The sequence below is a fragment of the Microtus pennsylvanicus genome, chromosome 7, assembly GCF_037038515.1.
Source record: "Microtus pennsylvanicus isolate mMicPen1 chromosome 7, mMicPen1.hap1, whole genome shotgun sequence".
NCBI lineage: Eukaryota > Metazoa > Chordata > Mammalia > Rodentia > Cricetidae > Microtus > Microtus pennsylvanicus.
Window position 1 is genome coordinate 32,916,645 of NC_134585.1, and position 21,443 is coordinate 32,938,087.

Below are 21,443 nucleotides of genomic sequence, written 5' to 3' on the forward strand. Positions count from 1 at the left end.
CCAAGGAGTTCCCAGGTCTTCAGCCTCAGACTGTGTCATTGGTTCTCTTGTTCTAAGGCTTCCAGCTTTTTTTGCTTCTTCTGCTAACAGGATCTCAGCCTCTCCAGTATGTAAGCAGCCACAAGTATAAGTCAACTGTATGATGTGGCATTCGCCTCTGTATGCTGTAGAACAACTGGTTAATAAAAGAAAAAAAAAAAACCTGTTTTGGGCCTGCGCAGACCAGAATAGAGGTTTTGGGGCTGAGTAGCTGGGAACAAACAAGTGGCCTCCTACAACAATTGTATAAGTCAACAAATCCTTTTATGGATGGACACACACACACACTTTGTGGTTCATGTAGCTGAAGTTATGGATGGACACACCATTCCCTTCTTTCTGTGGTCCATAGAGCTGAGTTGCCAAAACAAAGTCCAGTTCTCATCATGCACTGGCTGACTTACAATGCAAGTTTTCCTGCTCAAAGGGTATCATTTAAAGTGAGGGTACAGGCTGGCAAAGAATGGGACCCTGCAACTTGGCGGAGAGGAGCTGATGAGGCTGGGGATACTGAACTCTCCAACTGTGGTGGATTTTACAGAGGAAGTGTCTTCCCTCCCCTCTGCCTGAGGGAGCTAATCTACATGGTGTGTAGAAACTGTAATGACCTTCCCCGTGAGAAGGACAGTGTGGCCATCCCACCACATATGTGCTGGGGATCTGAACCCAGGGTCCCACGCTCTCATGACAAGAACTGGACTAATGAACCATCTCTCAAGAAGCAAAATTAGGGTTGGTTGAGAGAAGGGAGTCACTCAAACCTAGTCAACTCTTCATACAGCATGGGCCTTAATTCCAGAGTAACTCCCGAGGAGCTGACAGAGACGTCAGAACGAAGTCAAGGGGCAGTGAGATGGCTTAGTGGGTAACGTGTGTAAGTGTACAGACTGGAGGTCGGCTACCTGTGATTCCAGTACAAGAGGCAAGCGTTTGTGGACAGGCTGGATAACGAAGTCTCGTTATCTGGAATTGGCAAGCTCTGGATTCAGCAAGACCCTGCTTCAAAAAATGAAGAATGAGAGAGGAAGACATCTGACACCAACGCCTGGCCTCCACACCCACTCACACAGCCACATGTGGGCACACACCCATGAGAAACACACACACACACACACACAAAAACGAAATGCTAAAACACTGCAAATAAGAACAAGAGGACACTGAACAACAACAACAACAACAACACACCCTGGAGCAGAAGAACCACGGCAGAAAGCACCAACAGTGTTGAACAGCACTGTATACCAAGAAGGAGCTACTGCTACCCGAGTCCAGTCTTCCAACACCAGAGGCACAGTCATGCTTGGTGGAAAAGCCAAAACACCAAATGGAACAAAACATTTAATTACAGGGCTGGAGAGATGGCTCAGAGGTTAAGAGCACTGGCTGCTCTTCTAGAGGTCCTGAGTTCAATTCCCAGCAACCACACGATGGCTCACAACAATCTGTAATGATATCTGGTGCCCTCTTCTGGCATGGAGGTGTACATGCAGACATGCAGGAGGCACATTGTATACGTAATAAATAAATCTTAAAAAATAAAAACATTTAATTACAAAAACATTTAAGACTTATGTAGCCCTAACATAGATGAAGCCAAAACCCAGCTAACCAGCAGCTTTAATAGCTTCCACCTATAACAGGCATTAACAGAATGCTTATTAAGGATTGTTAGAGACTTCACGAAATCACATGCATCAGTAAAGCAGACTTTTGATCTCTGCAGAGGCTCAAAGGAACAGGAACTGAAGCAAGGCTCCATTCTCGTGTTTCGAGAAGAGTGGAAAAGCACTGGCTGTGGCAACAGTAGATTTCCAGACAGCCAAACACATTCATGTTGTTTGTGATTCATTTCCATGGCCAGCAATCGCCAAGAGAAGTTACTGGACACGCGGTCCTTGAAGGAGATGCGGACTAATGCCATGATGCTGGTGACACCGCAGCTCTGAACAGATGCTACGCAAGTCACACCATCGCGGCGTCCACAGACGGGGAGAGGCTGGGTTGTTCAGGGAAAGGAGACAACACATATGAACACATGAGACCAAGGTCCTCACAGTCACCTTCTGAGGGACCGACTGCTGTTGTCCACAGCTGACACACACAAAACGGTCTTGGAGAGATCCCGCAACTTGCCCCAAGTCACTGACCAGTGAGAGACAGAACCTTGATTGGGGTCTGGTGCTGCCTGCCAATGTCCCTGTTCCTAACCATGCATCCTAGTTTGATTTAAGTAAAAACATGCTTTAAAAGACCTTAGTCTTCCCCACTTACCACTTGGCTGAGCCCTGGCAGCCAAGCCCAGTGGTAAAATGCATGGGTGCTGGCTGTGGACTTCCTTCCAGTGTAGGAGAAAGAATCGAGGGAGACCAAGTGTGATGTTCTTGTGAGTTTTATTATTTACCATTCTTAAGACAAGCACATTTACAGCATACATGGCTTTAAATGAGCTAGGAATATATAAAACAGTAACTATATGTTCATATATATTAATACTGTCCCAAACAAATAAATAAAAGTATTTAAATGCACTAAGCGTGGCAAGTACAAGTATGTGGGGATAAAACAGTATTCTACAATATTTTTACATCTTTAAAGGAAAGCAAAGGCAGCTGTGCTGCAGGAGCTGACAGGATCCACACGGAATTCCCAGTTGTCCAGACACCGCACATTCATTTTTAAGTGGGGGCAGACGGTGGACAGAACGTCACTTTGTGGAAACCGGTAAAACCATTTCCTACCTACAGTGAACAATTCAGCCTCCTGGGGCAGCCAGGAGCTGCCTGAGCCAGTGCTGTACATGGTGCCCCTTCCAACAAGCCTGGGACATGAGTGATGCACTGGAAGCCAGTCACAATGCCTTCAGAGAAAACACTAAAGCCACAGTCCTTTCCGTGATTAACCAGGTCTTAGAGTTTTACAGTGACTCATATTATAAAACAAAAACAGAGAAAGTAATCCCCACGCAAAGCCGCTGACAGGGAGTCAGCTGTCGCTCTGTTCCCTTTGTAAGTGTGGACAGAAAGAAAAGCTGGAGAACACAGAAACATTTGATTTTAAAGTCCAAAGAAATATTTTAAAAAGGCCGTGATGTCAAATGAGGAAAAAAATGAAACTAAAAACTTAGAGTAAATGGACCGAGAAAGGTCAAAGGCTTAGCCAGCCACACTAAGCCCCAGTGGCCTATGATCAGGGACTGAGGCTTCCTGGGAATCTGATAGCAGCAGAGCAGGCCCTGTGTGGAGGGCTGGGTAGTGAGAGCTTCCCTGCCACTCACCTTCCACAGTGCCACGCATGCCCTGAGAGTGGGGCACCAGGAGTCGGGGGCTGTCTGCACACTGGTAGAAAGGGATGCCTGTACCCTTCCTGACTCTTGTTAAAGGTCTGGTCCTGTCTGTGCCTCAGTGTCCCAGGTTCAAGTTTGTTACATGTTTCTAAAGGAGCCAAAAGAAAACTAGCTAGACTTCGATAAGAATTCCCATGGTGTTCACAAATTGTGAGCATCAGCATCATGGATATACTCCATACAGTTCTTTATACAGCCTTTTAAATAACATGTAAACAGAATTATGATAAACAGAATTTATAAAACATATAAATTCTAAGGAAAAAAAATCTGCTATGTGCAGATAAGACTCATCATCACCTTGTAAAAGATGACCAGACTAAATCGTCTATGAAATCCCTAACTTTCTTGTCTCACAAACCTCTCTTAGGCTCTCAATGTAGGGGCAGTTTTAACTGTTTCCCAATAGTCGTGTAACAGAAGGAGAACAGTAACAATTATTGCAAACCAAAAACTAAGACGGTTTTTTAGACATTCAAACATGATTTGTGGTCTTCTAAAAGATTGTTAGAAAGCTCCCAGAAGAACATCTCTTCTGAAAATATTTAAGTATCTACTGTCTTTATGGCCCTAAATCCCTGAAAAGCCACATCGAAGGTCCTGATTGCCAGAGAACGGGAGATATGTCCTGTGGGTGTGCACCTAATCATGGAGCTTATGAAGAGGCAGGGCCTGAGGACCTCACAGCTGGTGCAGATCTCAAGCAGACCTTCTTCTATGACTGAAGGGGAGGGAAGCAGTGTGGCCCCAGGGCTTGGGCTCCTGGTGTGACTGGTCAAGCTCCCCCTTCCACTTTGGATCCGGGAGAGGGTTGTGGCCTTTGAGAGGCACTAGAGCAGCTTCTCATAGCATGAAGGTGTGACTTCTTTTCCCCAAGCTGAGCTCAAGCCTATCCTCTTCCTGGGACCTGAGGTTTAATGGGGCAGGTACCTTTTGAGAATAGATCTTAAGTCAATGCTCACTTGTGAGTTACTGAATAGAAAAATAAGTTGGGTGAGCAGTGTATAAGTGGGTATTTGAAAAAGTCTCCTGGAATTTTAGACAAACCAAGCTGGCTTATTCTAGGAACTATGACATTAACTGTATAGTTACAGCTGAAAGCTATGGTTAAGGGCAGCCATCACTATCCACGCTACTGAGCCACACATGACCCCTACAGATTCCAACACAAAATCATGCTCCATAGACTCTTTAGTGAAGTAGATTTAAAAACACAAAAATAAAAACGAATCCTTCTGGTCTTCTTGAAGAATCATATGTGACACTAGAGGGTACCCACATTGATTACGTAACAGCTAATTAGAGGAAACCGTGTGTTCATGTCTCAACTTTTCCGTAAGTCCCTTCTGGAGGCCTGTAATGCTTGGGGAAGGCCTTCAGCTGCAGGGAGTTAAATGCATATTTGCGACTTCCAACATTCTTCATTGTATTTTCTCTTCGACAACCCTCACTGGGGAAAAAACAAGCACAAGAAATGACAGCAGTAAAAAAGGAAAAAATAAAAGACTTAAACTAAGATGAAATGAACTTATTATTTTCATAGCATTAAAAAAAAGATTAACTCAGATGGGTGCTAGACTCCTTCACAACAGATGCACACACAGATGGTTCTGGACAAAGCAGGGCAAAGCACAGAGATGGGTACATGCTGGATGCGGCCGTGGGCTGGCAGGTCCAGAGCGGTGTTGTGTCCAAGCAAACACAATTATTTTAAAATACATGATTTTGTGTGTATCTTGGGTTTGGTTATCTGGGGTTCTATCATAACTTGTGGTTCGCAGGTTTTTGGACAGCAAACTGGATGAATGGGGATATTTTACTCTTACCATAGCTTCTGGAACACGGTACCTTTTGTATGGTAGCAAAATCTGTCACACATCAAACCCCAAATGCCGATTTTCCTTGCAGAGTTCAACAGGTAGTAAAAAACATCTGGCAGAGGAGGCTGCTCTGCTATCTGTCTCCCCCAGGGGCAGCTGTGCGAGTACAAAGTGCCCGCCCGTGCAGGCCCATGCGCTGGCTGCAGAACACGTCCTCACGGCTACCAGGCTGACGGCTGTGAAGTCTCCATTTCTCTCCTGGTGGTCACTGACCACCTTCTCTAAGTGGGCTGCTTTCATTGCGGCCACTTCTTGTACAGGCACTACTGAGCCCAGTGTGAGCCCACAGGAGCTCTTTCCTTACAGAATTCACTGCTAGTTCGAATCCCAGCCACACTGATGGAGGGATGTCCTTGCAACCCAGGGGCAAGACAAACGGTGCCCAGAGGATAAAGAGACAGGGAGGCCTCAGAGCGAACCTCAAGAGATTCTCTAAGCAATGCTCTGGAATGGCGTAAAATTAACAGCCACAAATGATTCTTAATATAAATTCCTTTCCACGATACAGTAAAACTTGCTATCTTTATAATGTTTAAAGAGTAGCAATAAAATCAAGTAGTGGTCAAGTTCAGTAAAAAATCCCCCTTCTGAGATGTAAAACTTGCAGTTATCAAGAAAATAGTGATTTTAAAAAAGTCTTTCAAATTCTATGAAGATCACAGGACACACATTTAAAAAATAGCAGCTCAAGCCTTTCAAAATGAAAGTGACAGTCCCCTTATTAAGAACATGTCAAGTAGGTTTTGGTGAGACAGTCATATTTATTCAAAAGAGATAAGCCCAGGCGGTCTGGAGAAGCATCCGCCCGCTTGCTATTGACTGACACCGCCACTTGTGCCTCAAGCCTTAGGCTGGATATGTCACCTGAGCCAAACCCTGGGTCACCCAGAGCAAATGACAGACAGCATCTGCTGAACATTCAGTAATCAGATAAAAATAGAAATCTATTTAAAGCAGAAGCTAAGAAGCTATAGGTTCCTGTGCACAGTGAACCTGCTGTGGTCTTTGGAGGCCCCTTTACTGATTAGACTACTTCACATATGGCTTCTCCATTTACAACATTTACAGAAGGTCCTCAAACCCACCTAGCCAAAGAAGAACTTAAAACGTTGACAGTCCCTGTCTTTACCTGTGAAAGGAACTAATACTGGATTTAGGTGACCTGGTTTTAAAATCAAACTGTTTCTTCTACATGTTTCTATCCAGGCCGATATGCCTGGTCTGCCTGCTGCCACTGTTAGCATGGTCTGCATGTGTCTGCTCTGGCTTGAAGGCTTGGGACAAGGTCTGCAGAGGGGGAAAGTGTGTCTTGTTGCAGAGTCCAGCATGACAGCCTGAAGCACAACACTTCACTGACCACAATGCAACAGTGTCTGTCTCTAGGAGGCAGCAGCACATGACGAAGTTTGGGGCCGATTTTAACAAGAGAGATTTAGTTATTGTACACCTCCTGGTTCTTTTTTTATTATCTTGAGCTTTGCTTCATATTACGGATGTCAACTTTGGAAGTTTGGAAACTCTAAAAGGACAATCCTAAGATCTCTTCCACTTTATAATTCATCTGAGGGCCCCTGTCTAGGCCATGCCACAGCAGACTCGCGGAGTGGCTTTGTGGAAGGACCATGCCCCTGTTCTAGCACCTCTGGGGAGTACAGGAGGAAGCAGTGGCCGCCAGCCTAGCTCGTAGAACGTGCACAGCCATTCTGTAAGGCCACTCAGCAAGAATTCCTGACAATGGTTCTCTACTTCAGAAGTGGCTGCTGCAGAAGATGCAGACTGAGCAGTCTCTATGCCACAGCTCAGGATCACTCAGAGGGAGCCCAGACACTGCTGCCCAACACTGACAGCGGCCTAGCTCAAGTTATGGCCTTACTCTTTTCTCCTCATTTCTTGCTGTAGACAGGATTCTGAATGCACATTTGGCTTGACTTCATGAGCAAAAGGCCTTAAAGACATTCAAATCCAGTATGAAGGATAAGCATACTGAAGGTTGGTCTCCCCACCTCCCCAATAGAAGAAAAAAGCAAATGTAAATCTCAAATCCCCCGTGGGTTGACTCCCAGAGCCAGCCTTTTGTGCCTGCAGGTGTACTGCAGTCCACTCACCCTGGAAGAGGGAAACAAGGAACCTTCCTGACCCAACCAACAGCCAAGGCTATATAGGACAGGAGGGAGGCTGGTACCACACCAGGCCATAATGTTCTAACAGTTCTCCTCCCTGCCTGGGTGTGTGGGGAGGGGATTTCTCTAACCAGCAACTACTTCCCCTTACTGTACAATGGTCCTGAGAAGAGTCTGTGCAAAGAGCTAGGGGCATCTTGGGCCAAAGGAGACAGAGGATGCTATCTCTGCAGCTACCTCCAGGGATGCCCTCATCTGTCTACGATCTCTGAACCCTGGGAATCGTGCATTCCTGAGTCACCTCCTGTTATCAGGAGCTTATCAACCTAGAGCAAGGAATGGAGGCCGTGAGATGGGGATGGAAGGAGACTATGGACTCTCTTTCCCCTACTCAAATGGAGCAAACAAAATGAGCTTAAGGGCTTGAAGCACATGCTTTGAAGGGAAAGGGCAGCTAGCAAACATTCCTTTCAAAGAGTCACTGACTGGACAGGTCTGTCTGGTGATTTCGCTAAAGCGCTAAACTGGGAGATGCCACAGAGCTGTCACCCTGTTGACACTAGGAGAGCCAAGTAGACCTGCTTATGTGGGAAGACGCCTGCGGTGCTCACTGCTCACTGCTTTGCTGTTCCTCTACCTCACTCTCTGAGAGGAAGCCAGAGCAGAGACAGTCCTCCAGGGATGGTCAGGACATCTCACGGAGAAAACAGAGAGGCTAGAGATATGGTGGGTGGGTTTGTGGGCGTGACAATGTCAAGATACTAGACTCCAGCTTCTCTAAGTCACTAGGGGTTTCCCACCACACTCGTGAAAAGCAATCCCCTTCATCGAACTGGCAATCAAAAGCAGAACTGATGGGAACCGGAAGATGAAGAAGAAACTCACTATTTCTTACACAAGGTGAGTGGAACCTTCCCTAGGTTACTTGGTTATTTTTATGAAGAACAATTACTCTCTGCCATGTAGGAGTGTCAGGGCGACTAGCCCTCCTACTTTACGGGCAGTGCCAATGTTAACATTAGGAGTGACACGCGCAAACCCACAGTTATCTCCCATTTTCACAGCTCTCTCACAACTGCCAAAATGTAAGCTTCATTTTTTTAAAAACATTTTCTTTGATTTTTTTTGTTCATTATTAACCTTATTATATTATTAAAGAAAAAAGATATCTAGACTTCATCTGGAATAAAATATACAGTCTTTAAATTAAAAAAATTATTTCAAGAAAAAGTATGTAACTCTTGCTACTGTGTATATTAAGAGCAACCCTGAAGTCACATGCAAGATGTAAAGTCTGTGTGCTGGACTTGGTGGATGTGCTCCTGTATCCACAGCTGTGCCGTCACCAAGTGGGAATAACTGGAAGCGAGGAAGTAGGACTCTACAAACTGTTTGCTATTGCAATCTCAGGACTACGCTTTGAAAGGAAAATAGGAAGCCCAGTCCTACTAAACAGGGGTATCTAGATAAACCGATAAAGCTTCTTTTTCTTGTTGATTTCTTCAAAAGGCAAGGAAAGTTAGCGATACACTTGAGGGATAGTATCAAATATACAAACTCTTTTCAGACAGCATCCCTTTCTCTTGGAGCAGGGCACACAAGATGTACAGGTAATAAATAGTTATACATCAGAAGGTCGGATATTTGGTACAAGTAATTCCAGGCCAGCTAAATAATGCAGTCACAGGCACCAGAAGAACATGTTACAAGCACTGAAGACACTACACAATCAAAATGAACAAGTCCTCTCGATCAAAGAATTTGGCAGGTATTTACAGTTCAGAAGAACATAACATCAAACTGTAAGGCATGAGATATTTCTTGGCAGACCTCGCTTTGACACCTTCCTTCTGTCCAGTTTGGTACACGGTGGCTGGACATATTCGGGCACTTTTGTCTGTCTTGTGACTAATTAATTTTCATAATAATATTTATTTGCAGCGTAATTTGGTCACCAGGTATGCTATGCTCAGGAAGAGCCACACAATCAGTAAATTGGGGCTCAGAGCTAATAAAGGAATAGAGCAAAGGAGGCTGGGGTCTAGCCTTAAGTCTCGGATGGGCACCAGGCCGCTCAAGTTCTTCTGGGTGACTACCTCCCGTGTTCCAATGCTGTGAAAAGGAAAAAGTTGGGAGAAAGGAAAAGAAAAGGGGGAAGGAAAGAAATAAAACAAAACAAAACAAAAAGACAGACACATGCCATGGGTTTTACCCAAAAAGTATGGGGAGAAAGGAAAACCAAAAGGTAAGATTGAAAAAAAAATGGAATGAACCACAACAGAAAGAAAAATAAAATGCAGAGAAGGGTGTGAACAAAAGACCAAAATAAAACCAGCACAGTTACAGGAAAAAAAGGAGAGAAAGAGAAGTGAAAAATAAGAAAGAAATACTGTAATCTACCAAAATTAACACATGTAGCTGAAAGGATGGTTTTCATGTTCACCCTCTCTCAACTGGCCACGCACAGCTCCATGCCGCCCGTCATACCCCACATGCTGCGACGGGCATTTCTGAGAAGCAAGCTGAACATGAAGAACCATGGGGTTTGACCTTCTCACAGATGCCTAGGTGACGGGGAGAACAGTGGTGGGTACGAAGCTGATGCTTGATCAGCCACACAGACACAACTCATTTACCTGGGTGTCAATCCAGGGCAGCGTCCTCCCCGACCTGCCTCAAGTCTCAGTTTGAGTAGCGAACTTGTCTCCACCTATGTAAGACACTGTTCTAGATGATCCCTCAAAACCGAGTCAACCAAATTCACATTGGAAATTTATTTTAATCCTAAAGGAAGAGTATTCTGGAGGCTGAGTGTAGTTCAGTGGTAACTATGCTAGAAGACACTAGGTCCTGGGATCAAAACCCAGTACCAAAAACGTGAAGGACACTGAGGTGGGATGGTATCCAGAACCACATGGCTGAGGACTACATCCTTCCTCGCTAACAAACAGCAGCACTAACCCGGACTCTGGTCTCAGGGCATGGCAGGCACTCTGAAAGAACAGCTTGCAGATGGGTAGGCAGGGGCTCAAGACGCCTCCTGCAGCTGTGTTCTGCCTGGCTTTCTGCAAGCCCTCAGCTCAGGACTGGCCCTGCTGGAACAGGCTTTTCTGAGGGGGGACACTGTGCAAGCTGGCAAGCACTGACGGATGATTGCAATGTCTGCCAGGGTTCCTGATGGGTCACTGTGGCTGTCCAGGAGGACTTCAGTTCCTAACATGGGATAGAAGGCCACCTCTACCTGTACCATTATCCTCAGTACAAAGCCAGAGGGGTGTTAGGCTCAGCCCACATGGCTTACAGGAATTGAGTATGTGAATCTAGACCCAACCTCATGTTCCTATACACTGGGGACTTGAAATGGGTCCTGGTACAAGAATTCATCTTGCACCACTACAGATCAATTATTATTGTCATTATTTCCACATGCATTATGTGCCTGTGTATGTGCGTGTGTGCACACACCTCCAAGAGTCAGCACATCAGCTCTGTTCCCACTGTACATTCTACTCTCTCATCTGACAAGACACTGTGAGAAAGCAAGAGAGCCAATTGCACCATGTACTCAATGAAACTGCTGGGGTCCACCACTGCCTTCCTTAGGGCTCTTGGTATGCTGCGGTGCTGGCTGCCACTGTAGCCATAGGGCTTGCAGATAAACTAACAGAACCTGTCATCACCACATGGGCGAATCCGGAAAACAGAAGTTGGGTGCAATTGTGTCACCGGAGAACAAAGGCCTGCAGCGAGGGCCCAGGGCATTCAGGGTCGGCAGAGGGCAGTGGCGAGCACAGTCGCTATGCTGAGGCTAGTGGGACAGGCAGAGGCTTTGTTTTGTATTAATGGCTGTAGAAAATAATCACCCAACTAAAGTATGCCTGCTGTAGAGATTTTAGATCCCAGGAAATGCTGTGGCTACAGAGAGGGAGTGGGCTGAATGAGGCAGAGAAAGAGAGCAGGGAATATGCTCATTTCCTAGGAAGAAGGACATTCTTTGCTCACAGTTCGTGGGGTCCTTAAACAGTAAAGAAAACAACCCTAAGGGCCTCTGAGCAGACAATGGTGACAGGAATGACACTCCAGGACACTGAGCAAGTGCAACTTACTAACCTGTATTCAAACTGCTAGAGCTCTACAAAGACGTGGGACTATTAACCTAAAGAATGATGTGTCAAATGTGATGTTACAGTCTAGCTATGACGTGTTCCTCCACCAAAGGGTAATGTGTTAATGGAGTCGTGGGTCCCAGTACAAGCAGTGTTCAAAAGACGGGAATCTGTGAAGTGGCTGGCAAGGGCTTGGCCTTCATCAGTAAACTAATAGATTGGGAGGTGGTAACTGTGGAAGACGGGGCCTGTTTGGAGGGTGTAGGACAGTAGAGTATGTGTCTTTAAAATCTTTTAAATTACATTCATTGTGCATGTGCCAGGCGCATATGTGGGGGGCACATATGACGGCAGGAGTTGGTTCTCACCATGTGGGGCCCAGTGATCAACTTGGGTCATCACGCTTGGGGGCGAGCTCCTTTACCCACTGAGCCATCTCAACAGCCTTACGTTATCTTACGTTTGCTGAGATAGTTTCACATGTTTATTCAACCCCGTCCCTCTTCCTGTGGGAACCCTTCTCGACAAGTCTCACCCCTCCTTCCATGCTCCTTTGTGTGTGGCTCACTGAGTTCAGTTAGAGCTTCTGACCAGAACATGGATGGGAGCTCGTTTACTGGCGCAAGGGCAAAGGTATGTGTCTTTAAAAGGTGCATCTTGTCCAGTCTCTGTCACTCTGGGTTCTGCTTACTGTGAAGTGAGCAACCATGTGCTGCCATGCCCTTCGGCTAGGATACTCTGACTTACCACATTAAAGAAACAAACTTGCTGAGCCTCTCCAACTATGAGTCAAATCCTCCTCCCTTCTGCTCCTTTCCCAAGTGTGCCGTCACTGCAATGGGACACTGACCAATACACGTTTGTTATTGGAGAAGTGGGGTACTGTGACTATACTGGATCATCAGACTCAGAAGCCTCTGGAACTGGCTTGCAGGAGGAACTCAGAAGAGTCTGGAGAAACAGCCTATAAACCCTTAGGATGCTGTAAGCAGAGTTCAGTGGGTAACTCAGAGGTTCAAATGTCCAGTATGTCAAACAAAATGGGGAAAGTAAAGATTTTGTTCACGAGGTTTCTTTCAGATGGGAACAGACTCAACTGGAAGCCAGACTAGAGGCCACCCACATTACATTCTGGCAAAGAATTTCTCTATTTTGCCCTTGTCCCATGGACGGTATAAATAATCTGTCAGAAGGAGTCCCAGCAGCCCATTATTCAAGCTGGTGTATGGGTGTTGCTGGCCAGATTAATGGTAAGAACTGGGAACAAAAAGCAGAGCTAAAAAGTTTGAAAACTTTCAGATTTTCCCAGAATGAGGCACAGGTAAAGCTGGCTAAAGAGCTTGTGGCTGCTAAACAGATTAGAACTCACCTGCTGAAGATATGGGCCCCACTGAGAGGGAATTGGGACCTGAGGACTCTGCTTTTACCAACGGATTAATCTATTGATAGGGACATAGTTTATTGCATTATTATTGGGATATAGTGGGGGGCACAATTGGAGGTAGCCCCTAGGACCCTGGTGCCAGCCTTTGCTGTCTGGGTCATCCTCACTTCCTCAGTGGTAGACATCTGTGGTTCTCTAGATCAGCCTTTCCCCCTACTGCACAATGGGGCACAGAATAGCTGTTCCCCTCAGAACCAGGATCACATTTGGTATAGACGCTAAAAGGGTACCGAGACTCTGGATACAGACCCGTCGTGACTCCAAGACTCCATGGCTTTTCCATTACCGAGGACAGAGGCATGGAGTGCTAAGAACATTTACAGAGGGTTTTAAATGAACCTGGAGACAAAACAGGAACGGAATGATGCCATTTGTGCTGCTATCAAGAGGCATGAGCTTGGGCATCACTCTGTGCATTGTGAGAAGGTCAAATGGCAGAAACATAGAAAGGATAAGAGAATTGAACACTTTAAAGAATTTGGTGAGAGGACAAATGATACAGAACATTCAGTAGAAGTGACTGTTGGAAACAAGACTTTAACAGCATTGGTGACTACATCAAAGGAGACAGGAAAACCAGGTTTCTTATCCTTTCTTTTAGTATGCGAGGTAGGGAGCTTCCCAGCAGTGCTTGAAACAAGGCATCCATCAACAGAGGACAATCTGAACTCTGGGTTTCATTCTGCTAACACATCTGCTGTCTCAAAATCAGGACATCATAAGGGGGAGGTGGCCAGGGGACACAGACAGCTGTCGCCATGAAACATTCACTGGGCATTCGGCTCAAGAGAGCAAACTCATCCACTACTAGAAAGGTAGCAGAGCAAACCAGTGCAACCTGCAGACACAGTTCCTTCACTGGCATTGGGGGTATACAACACACACATACACTATGTAAAAGCAGCCACCTGCTGAGCAAGCGTGGCTCCCCATCCTTACTGAACTGTCTGATCCCCAGCCTGCCCACCACTCTCTGGGGTCAGTGCAGTTCTGTTCAAAGAGTGCTGGCTGTCCTCCTGGCCTTCTAAGAGAATACCACCTGAGTTTGACAGGGTCAGTAGTTGGAGCAATGGTCAAACTCAGGGTTACGGGCTCATCTGCAGTTTACACAGCAAAGGGAGCGCAGGTGGCTGGGCAGGTGCAGCCTGACAGGAGCCCTCACTCACCTGCGCATGCACTCCAGGGCTTGTGTGAAGACCTGCGGGGCCATGCCGTGCTCATGCTGCAGGATCAGGCACTGCTCCAGCGTCACTGACATGGCTGTGCGGTCCTTGGCACTCTTGCAGCTGGTGAATCGGACCCCATTAAGGCGGCGACAGACCTGCCAACAGGAAATGGATTCTTCTAAGGAGAGAAAAGCCAGCAGAAAGGCAACTCCCTCAAGGGGAGGCGGCACTCCACAGGTCTGGCAGGAGCACCAGCACTAGTAACTTCAGGGCTAGTCCTAGCCTGACTGCCTGGCTCCCCAACTCTGTGTCCTGCTGAGTTGGTATCAGAACCTAAGTTAGCTCCAAATGAGTTCTTGGAGGGCCCTGCTCCCTGAGAAGCCTGACTTCATCTCTGCCCATCTTGCATCCCCATCCCTCAGGGGAACTGTCCCTTGTATATTCTCTCAAGGGACATTCCTTCTAGAGACATCACTAGTGGGCATCACTGTTTTACACTAACCCTTATCAGCTATCCCTTCTAAGTCATGCCTGGGCCTTCTTGGCACATCCAGCCCAAGGAATGAGGTCCCAGGATAACCCAGCCAAGGGACACATGCCACTCACAGGTCCTCCTCGGGCCAGGCAGTGAGGTAGAATGTCATGGGTTTGCCATTAGTCCCACATCTTGGGACTGGTCAGGACATACTACCGTGATATGAGAGGCAGATGAGTTCAGATACCCCAGGTTTTAGTGGAGATCTGGAGTTCTGTGACTGAAGTTCTGAGAAACCAGCTGCATAGGTGCTGGGGCAGTGAGGTCTGAGTGGCAGTGCAGAGTAAAAATTCTATAAGGGCCAGGTAGTGGTGGCTCATGCCTTTACTCCTAGCACTTGGGATGCAGAGGCAGACGGATCTTTGTGAGTTGGGGCCAGTCTGGTCTATAAAGTAAGTTCCAGGACAGCCAGGGCAGTTACACAGAGAAACCCTGTCCCAAAAAACCAAAACCGAAACCGAAAAAAGGAAGAAGAAAAAAAAAGAATTCTATAAGGAGCTTTGAGAGGTAGCCACAGACTCCCTATGAACCTCACAAAGTGTCAGCAGGGATCAAATGACTGTTCAGGCTTCTTAAGAGGCAACACATCAGACAGACCCCATGTCTCTTGTGGAAATGCAGGCAGCCAATAAGAACAAACACCTGGGCAATGATGCTCAGTGTCTTCCAGCATCCCTGAACCTACGCAGGGACCGTTCCTTGTGTCCTGTGGTTGGAGGGATCTGTGCTCTCCTCCCTGGCTGGGGTTTTGACCTGCCTGTCTTTGCTAAGGTAGCTGTTGGAAGGGCACTGTAACTCTTCTGCACCATGACAAGTACCTCAGCAGCTTGCCAGAGGATGTCCACATTCTTATTCTTGCGTGCATGGACGTTCTGTCCTAGAAACCGCAGCAGCTCTGGCAGGCAGGTCTGACTCCGAGATCGAGGTAGACCTGGAAGAGAGGAGGAGTCCATGGCAGAGGGGATCCATTCAAAGATACTTCTGCTGAGGAAGTATTTTCCTGCTTCACAGCAGGTATGGGAGGAAGGTGACTGCATATTTGAATATGGCTACCAGGATACTGATCCTTGAATTTCCTCCACAGCTATTATGGCCACCATCAAAGGGCAGTGACTTTTATCTTTTGTTGGTTTTCCAAAGAGGCAGGAGAGGGGGATGTCAGAGGAACTATAATTAACCAAGCCTCTTGCCCATCTAAGGGGCAAAGTGAGCAAGAAGTGAGGGTGAGCTGCCTGGTTTCCAAACCCACATCAGGAATGCAGGGTGCTTGGAACAATGGGTCTTGACTAGGGAGTGGACAGAAACCTTGGGAGAGTCAAGGGCAGCCTCCTATGAGGGACCACAACTCACACTTGAAGGAAGAATGGACCAGGGATCCCTAACCCCACTAATTTTAACAGCAACCCTTCTTCACTATGGAATTTTCCAGGCCTTTGCAGGACCTCTTCAGCCCCCATGTCATATTGCTTCACCCAAGAAACCTGGGACAGAAAAAAAAAAATCAAAGACAAGGCAACCATTTCTGAAGGTATTATGAGGGGTACTGGAGAATTTTATGTCAACATGACACCGGCCAGAGTTGTTTTGGAAGAGAGAACCGCAATTGAGAAAATGCCTCTGCCAAACTGGCCTGTGTCTTACTGATTATTGATGTTGATGTGGGAGGTCCACCCCACTATGGGTGATTTCACCCCTGGCTAGTAGTCACCCTTGGCTGAATTCTATAAGAAAGCAGGGTGAGCAAGTCATGGGGAACAGTAGGCTCCTCCTCCGTGGCCTCTGCATTGCCTCCTGTCTCCGGATTCCTGCCTTGAGGGCCTACCCTAACTTCCTTTGATGGTGGACTATGATGTGAAAGTGTAAGCTGAAACAACCCTTTTTCCCCAAGCCGTTTTCGGTCATGGTGTTTTATCACAGCAACAGAACCCCTGACTAAGACACTATGAAAGGATCCATATGCTTAAGGCCAATATGCTTAAAGTTCTCAGACTGATGGCTTGAGGGCTTCAGTCAGAACCTTACAGTGTGCCTCCTCCCCTGGCCATGCCATATCAGCAGCAGGTGAGGGTCAGTGTCCCCTCCTCTAGTCTAACCAGCACACTAGGGAGCCCAAGCAGAGGCAGCTTCTTCCTGTTTCCCAAATGAGCACAGCCAAATGAATGCCAATGTCTTCTCCTGGGTCCTTCTTAACTGACTACGGATATAGGTTTCAGGCAACCTTTCCTTTCCCTGGACACACAGACTAACGTTGACTCCTTATGGCTCAAAACAGTGCACATGGGACAGCGTGCAGGGCACTGGCCTGGTGCCTGGCTCATCAGACCCTGCAATGCTCTCACACTGTTGTCTCATCATCACTTCTCAAGTCTAGGGTCCCTGTCACCTTCTAAGAGAATGCGAGGGAAGCCTGCTTATATCCCCAGTCAATACTGAGCAGCGCTGGGCTTCCTGGGTACTGTGGCTGCCTGAACCCTCTCTGACATGTCCTCACATGGAGAACAGAGAACCATACATGAGTACATCATGGAATTCCACTGCTCTGGGGGACTATGGCAGGGTCATCCTGCCCATGAACACTCACATGAAGTGTCTTTTCTGCTAGGGACAGAAACTCACAGATAGCTCATGCAGAACCCCTGGACTGCCTCCAAGAACTCCTGGTGCTCCCAGAAGATGCACACAGTCTTCCACAGCAAGAACCAGTGAGAAGCAGAGCATGGTGGCAGAAGATGCTATGCCATATATGGCAGAAGAGCAGCAGCTGCAGAAGAGGGAAGCAGGGACTGCAGCACTGGGGAAGCTTTTCTGGGACGCAAGCCAGATGAACGGGATGCCATGTACATATGTGAGGGTGGAGAATCTATCCATGTAGGCTCTGTGCACACACATGGATGTCACACTGCTGCAGTAGAATGCACTAGGCAGCATTCAGACCAGAGAGCAGAGGGCTGGAGCTCAAGCATCTAAAATGAAGACCACACAAGCAGTGGAGAACCTGTCATGAGTGAAGGAATACTCACAGTCCTCCGGCAAAACCTCCTTGAACTGCTCAAAGTAGGAATTTAACCGCACCAAACTCTCTATGTTGATGACTTCTTGTAAGGATGTGTCTCCAAACCTTGGAGAGAATCAGACATCAGCAGAAGGGCCATGCCAACTTCCTCTAACAAATTGAAAGCTACAAGAAATCTATGAGGATTGAGTCTCCCAAGCAGAAAACCTGAAGTCCAAACCTCAAGTCTCTTTCTCCTTCCTGAGGATGGATGAAGCCATCCCTACAGCGCTGGGGACAGATTTCACAAGCAGAAGCTACTATAACTCACTACAGGTACGCCTAAGAGTGATGTGCCTAAGAGGACACTGGTTCAGCATCCGCGCTTGCTGCAGTTTGGTAAGCAGTCTCCCCATGCAAGTTCACATGCGGAAGGCTTGGGCTCTGGGCACCAGCGAGAGTGACTGAATCTTGATGACTCACTGCTAAGTTTCCAGGAAATGCTTTATTAGGAGCTAGGGCCTAGTTGGAGGAAACAGACACTGGGCATGTTTTGGAAGCGTCAGCCTTGTCTTCTGACCCTTCCTGTCTCAGGCACATGGGCTGAGCTACTCTGCCCACCATATGAGCTCTACTCCATGATCTCCAGTCTTGCCATGCACAGGCTGAGGAGCAATGGAACCAGCAACCACAGCCTGAAGCTTCTGAAATCATAAGCCAAAATAAACCTTTACTTCTTAAGTTTTAAATCTTTTTATAGGTATTTTGTCACAGCAACAAAAAGTGGCCAAAAGCATGAGGCTCAGAGACTGGAAGGTCCATTGAGTGTCACAGGCTCTCAGCTTACAGTCCTCATGTCTTCCTGCCTCAAAGGCACCCAGGAAAGAGTACAGCAATGGGAGAGCGAGCCAGGAATAAGGAGATTATGCTGGGATCTGAAGTCACCCTCTTCTGTGTGAATGCTAACGACAGTTAGCATTCTGGGGCTTAGCTGGGGCCTTTGCTCTTTCCTCATCAAGTGGGTTTGACCTATGCCCACTACATGTTGCAAGAATGACTATACCAAATACATGAGGTAAGCAATGGATGCTACCTGCAAAGAAGGTGGTGAACAGTTAAAAAGAAGGGGGGGGAAGAAGGGGGGAGGGAGAAGAGCCCTGCAGTTGTGCAATCTGAGACCTGAGCCCTGAGCGCAGTCCACCCACCCCCCCTGCTCTATGCCATACCAGCATTAGCCTCAGACAGTTCACCCTGGTACCCACACTTGTGTCTAGCAGACATCTAGCAGCCATCCCTTGGGGAAGGAGGCATCTTTCCATTCTGTGCAGTCTCCCTTCATCTCAGAAGCAAAACAAACTTACAAGTGTGCTGCCGGAGCAAGCAAGCAAACCAAGCCAAAGCTGCCCCCTCCTTGACTCCACCCAACATGCACACTCCCCTCCTCTATCCCGTCTGCTCACGGCACCTGGACTTGTCTCAGTCCTTTCCAGAAACTGCCAAACAGCAGCTGGATGCAGGGAACGCCACTCTCTCTCCTGCAACATCTGTAGCTCCCACAAAAGGCCCACTCTCCTCAAACTAGATTCTTCTAGCTCTTGCCTTGGGAGAGCTCTGTTTCTTATGCTGGTGCTTCAGCCTGGGCCCAGGCACCATCTGCTCAAAACACAGCCTTCCCCATTGTCCTGCAAGGCACCAACCCACTTGTCTAATCTAGAAGCCTAGGACCTCAGTCTACTGATTCCCCTTCTCAGAACACTACCCCATGCTCTACCTTTCAGATCCATGGCATTGCCCTGTGGTCCAGTCTCTTCAGCAACGATCTCATGTTTCCCTTGACTCCTTTCTACCCATGGGCAGCAATATGACCTAATTAGCATGCACATCTGATCATGCCCTGTTCTACTAAAAGTCGTACAACATCTCCCAGCAACCACTGTGTATTTCCCAAGCTGAGGTGAGCCCACACCCACAGCTCCACGGACACTAAACACCCAGCTGCAAAGGCACCAGGAGAATGGCACACACCTCTCAGCCAGTGTCTGTTGCTCATTGATGCCCACGTTGAAGAGGACTGGCTGCACCCGCAGCAGCATGCCACTCTGGATCTCTCGGGGCAGGGAGTCAAACAGTGGTCCTGGCAGGGGGATTCGCACATTAAAGCCATCACTAGAGAAGAGAGGAAAAGTAGGGGTGAGGTCAGGACACTGAGAGTAGGGACAGACCCAAAGCCTACTCCAGAGGCACGGGTGACACGCTGGCCAGTGTGGCTCAAGTGCCCACCCACACCTTTAAGGAGAAATTATGAAATTTACATGGGTAGGGGGAAGACTGTATGCCATGTTTTAAAAGAGTAAAATAGAATAAAATAAAATAAAATGAAATAAAAGCAAAGCAAAGTGCAAGGCAGACTATGTCCTGTGTCCTGAGACACAAACAAATTAACCACACTGCTGTTGACTGGAGTATTTAACACATGATTGTTTACCGGTTTCCTGTGATGACTGGCAGCATGTCAGTTGATGTGTTCGAAGTGGCCTGGGTGACTTTAAAGGTCACGTTCCTCAAGTCCATGATTCCAAGGCTCATGTCCTCCAACATGGCCAACTCCTCTCCTGAGAGGAGTTGATAAGAGAGAAGGGTGATGTCAAGGCCTGCTACTCTCCCAGGGCAGTTGTGAGCATAGGGTTAAGGGCATGGATGGGAGGCACTCTCTGAGCCCCGTTCCTGACACAGTGCTCCCTGAGAGAATCCACTATTGACCACATAACAACATTGCAAATGTAGGTGGGGGATTAGGCTCCATCCTTCTCAAACTTTTTGTGCATGGAATCTCAAAAAGCCATGCCAGCTCTTCAAGGATGAGAAGAAAAACAGTAAAACTGCTTTGCTGTGGCAAATTTGTCCACCAGCCATGGCTGGATACCTCATCAAAAACCCATAATCTGGTGAGACTGGATGTATTCAGGGTGGTATGGCTATAGAAGAAGAAGAATGCAAATAGATTACTATTTATCACTCTGCACAAAAATCAAGTGCATCAAAGACCCCAACATAAAACCAGATACACTGAACCTGGTAGAAGAGAAAATGGGGAACAGCCTTGAATACACTGGCACAGGAACAAGGAAGGCTCAAGGGAGGGACGCATGGATCTTCCAGAGGAGAAATAGAAGAAATATCTCAGGTGGCCAAGAACAGAAGGGATCAGTTTGGGGAGGATGGGGAGAGAGAGTTCTGGGAAACACAACTAGAATTAGGAATTTTGCAGACAAGGCAAACACCTAGTGCAGTGGAAACTCCCTGGAATCTGTAAGTGTGACCCTCGCTAAGACTCCTAGTAATGGGGGATATGGTGTCTGAATATGGATATGCCCATCTCCTAAAACCAGGAAAGACTTCCAGTGGAGGGACTGGAGCACCAACCCAGCCACAAAATCTTTGACCTACAAATCTGCCTACAAGATGTACTGGGTGGTGCAGAAATTGTGGGAGTGATCAACCAATGACTGGTCCAGCTGGACCCATGCCATAGGAGGAAGCCTACACCTGACACTGTCTGGAGGGCCAGGACCCAGAGGCTGGATGACCCAGAGACCTAGGATAGAACCAAACTTGACTGTAAAAACAAAAACACTATGATCAACAACAGTGAAATGATTCTTTAATAGATTGATGCTGAGCCCAATTGTCATCAGAGAGGCTTCATCCAGCAACTGATGAAAACAGACGCAGAGACCCACAGCCAAACATTAGGTGGAGCTCAGGGAATCCCGTGGCAAAGGGGGAGGAGCCAGAGGGGTCAAAGATACCACAAG

General features: G+C 47.3%; 1 protein-coding gene across 12 annotated transcripts in view; it reads right to left on the reverse strand.

Annotated features, from left to right (window-relative positions):
- Positions 1–2,415: 2,415 nt before the first annotated feature.
- Positions 2,416–21,443, reverse strand: part of Inpp4a (inositol polyphosphate-4-phosphatase type I A) — a 102,466-nt gene continuing 83,438 nt past the window's right edge. For 6 of the 12 annotated variants that reach the window (XM_075980429.1, XM_075980428.1, XM_075980420.1 and 3 more), the window contains 6 exons: positions 20,114–20,240; positions 19,654–19,794; positions 17,657–17,754; positions 15,455–15,567; positions 14,102–14,256; positions 2,416–4,835 (listed from right to left, as the gene is read on the reverse strand). In XM_075980429.1, coding sequence (XP_075836544.1) covers positions 4,703–4,835; positions 14,102–14,256; positions 15,455–15,567; positions 17,657–17,754; positions 19,654–19,794; positions 20,114–20,240 — 767 coding nt within the window. In that variant the 3' untranslated portion in view covers positions 2,416–4,702. Of the gene's footprint in view, positions 9,498–14,101; positions 14,257–15,454; positions 15,568–17,656; positions 17,755–19,653; positions 19,795–20,113; positions 20,241–21,443 lie in introns of all 12 variants that reach the window. The other 6 variants (XM_075980427.1, XM_075980419.1, XM_075980421.1 and 3 more) reach the window with 4 other exon arrangements.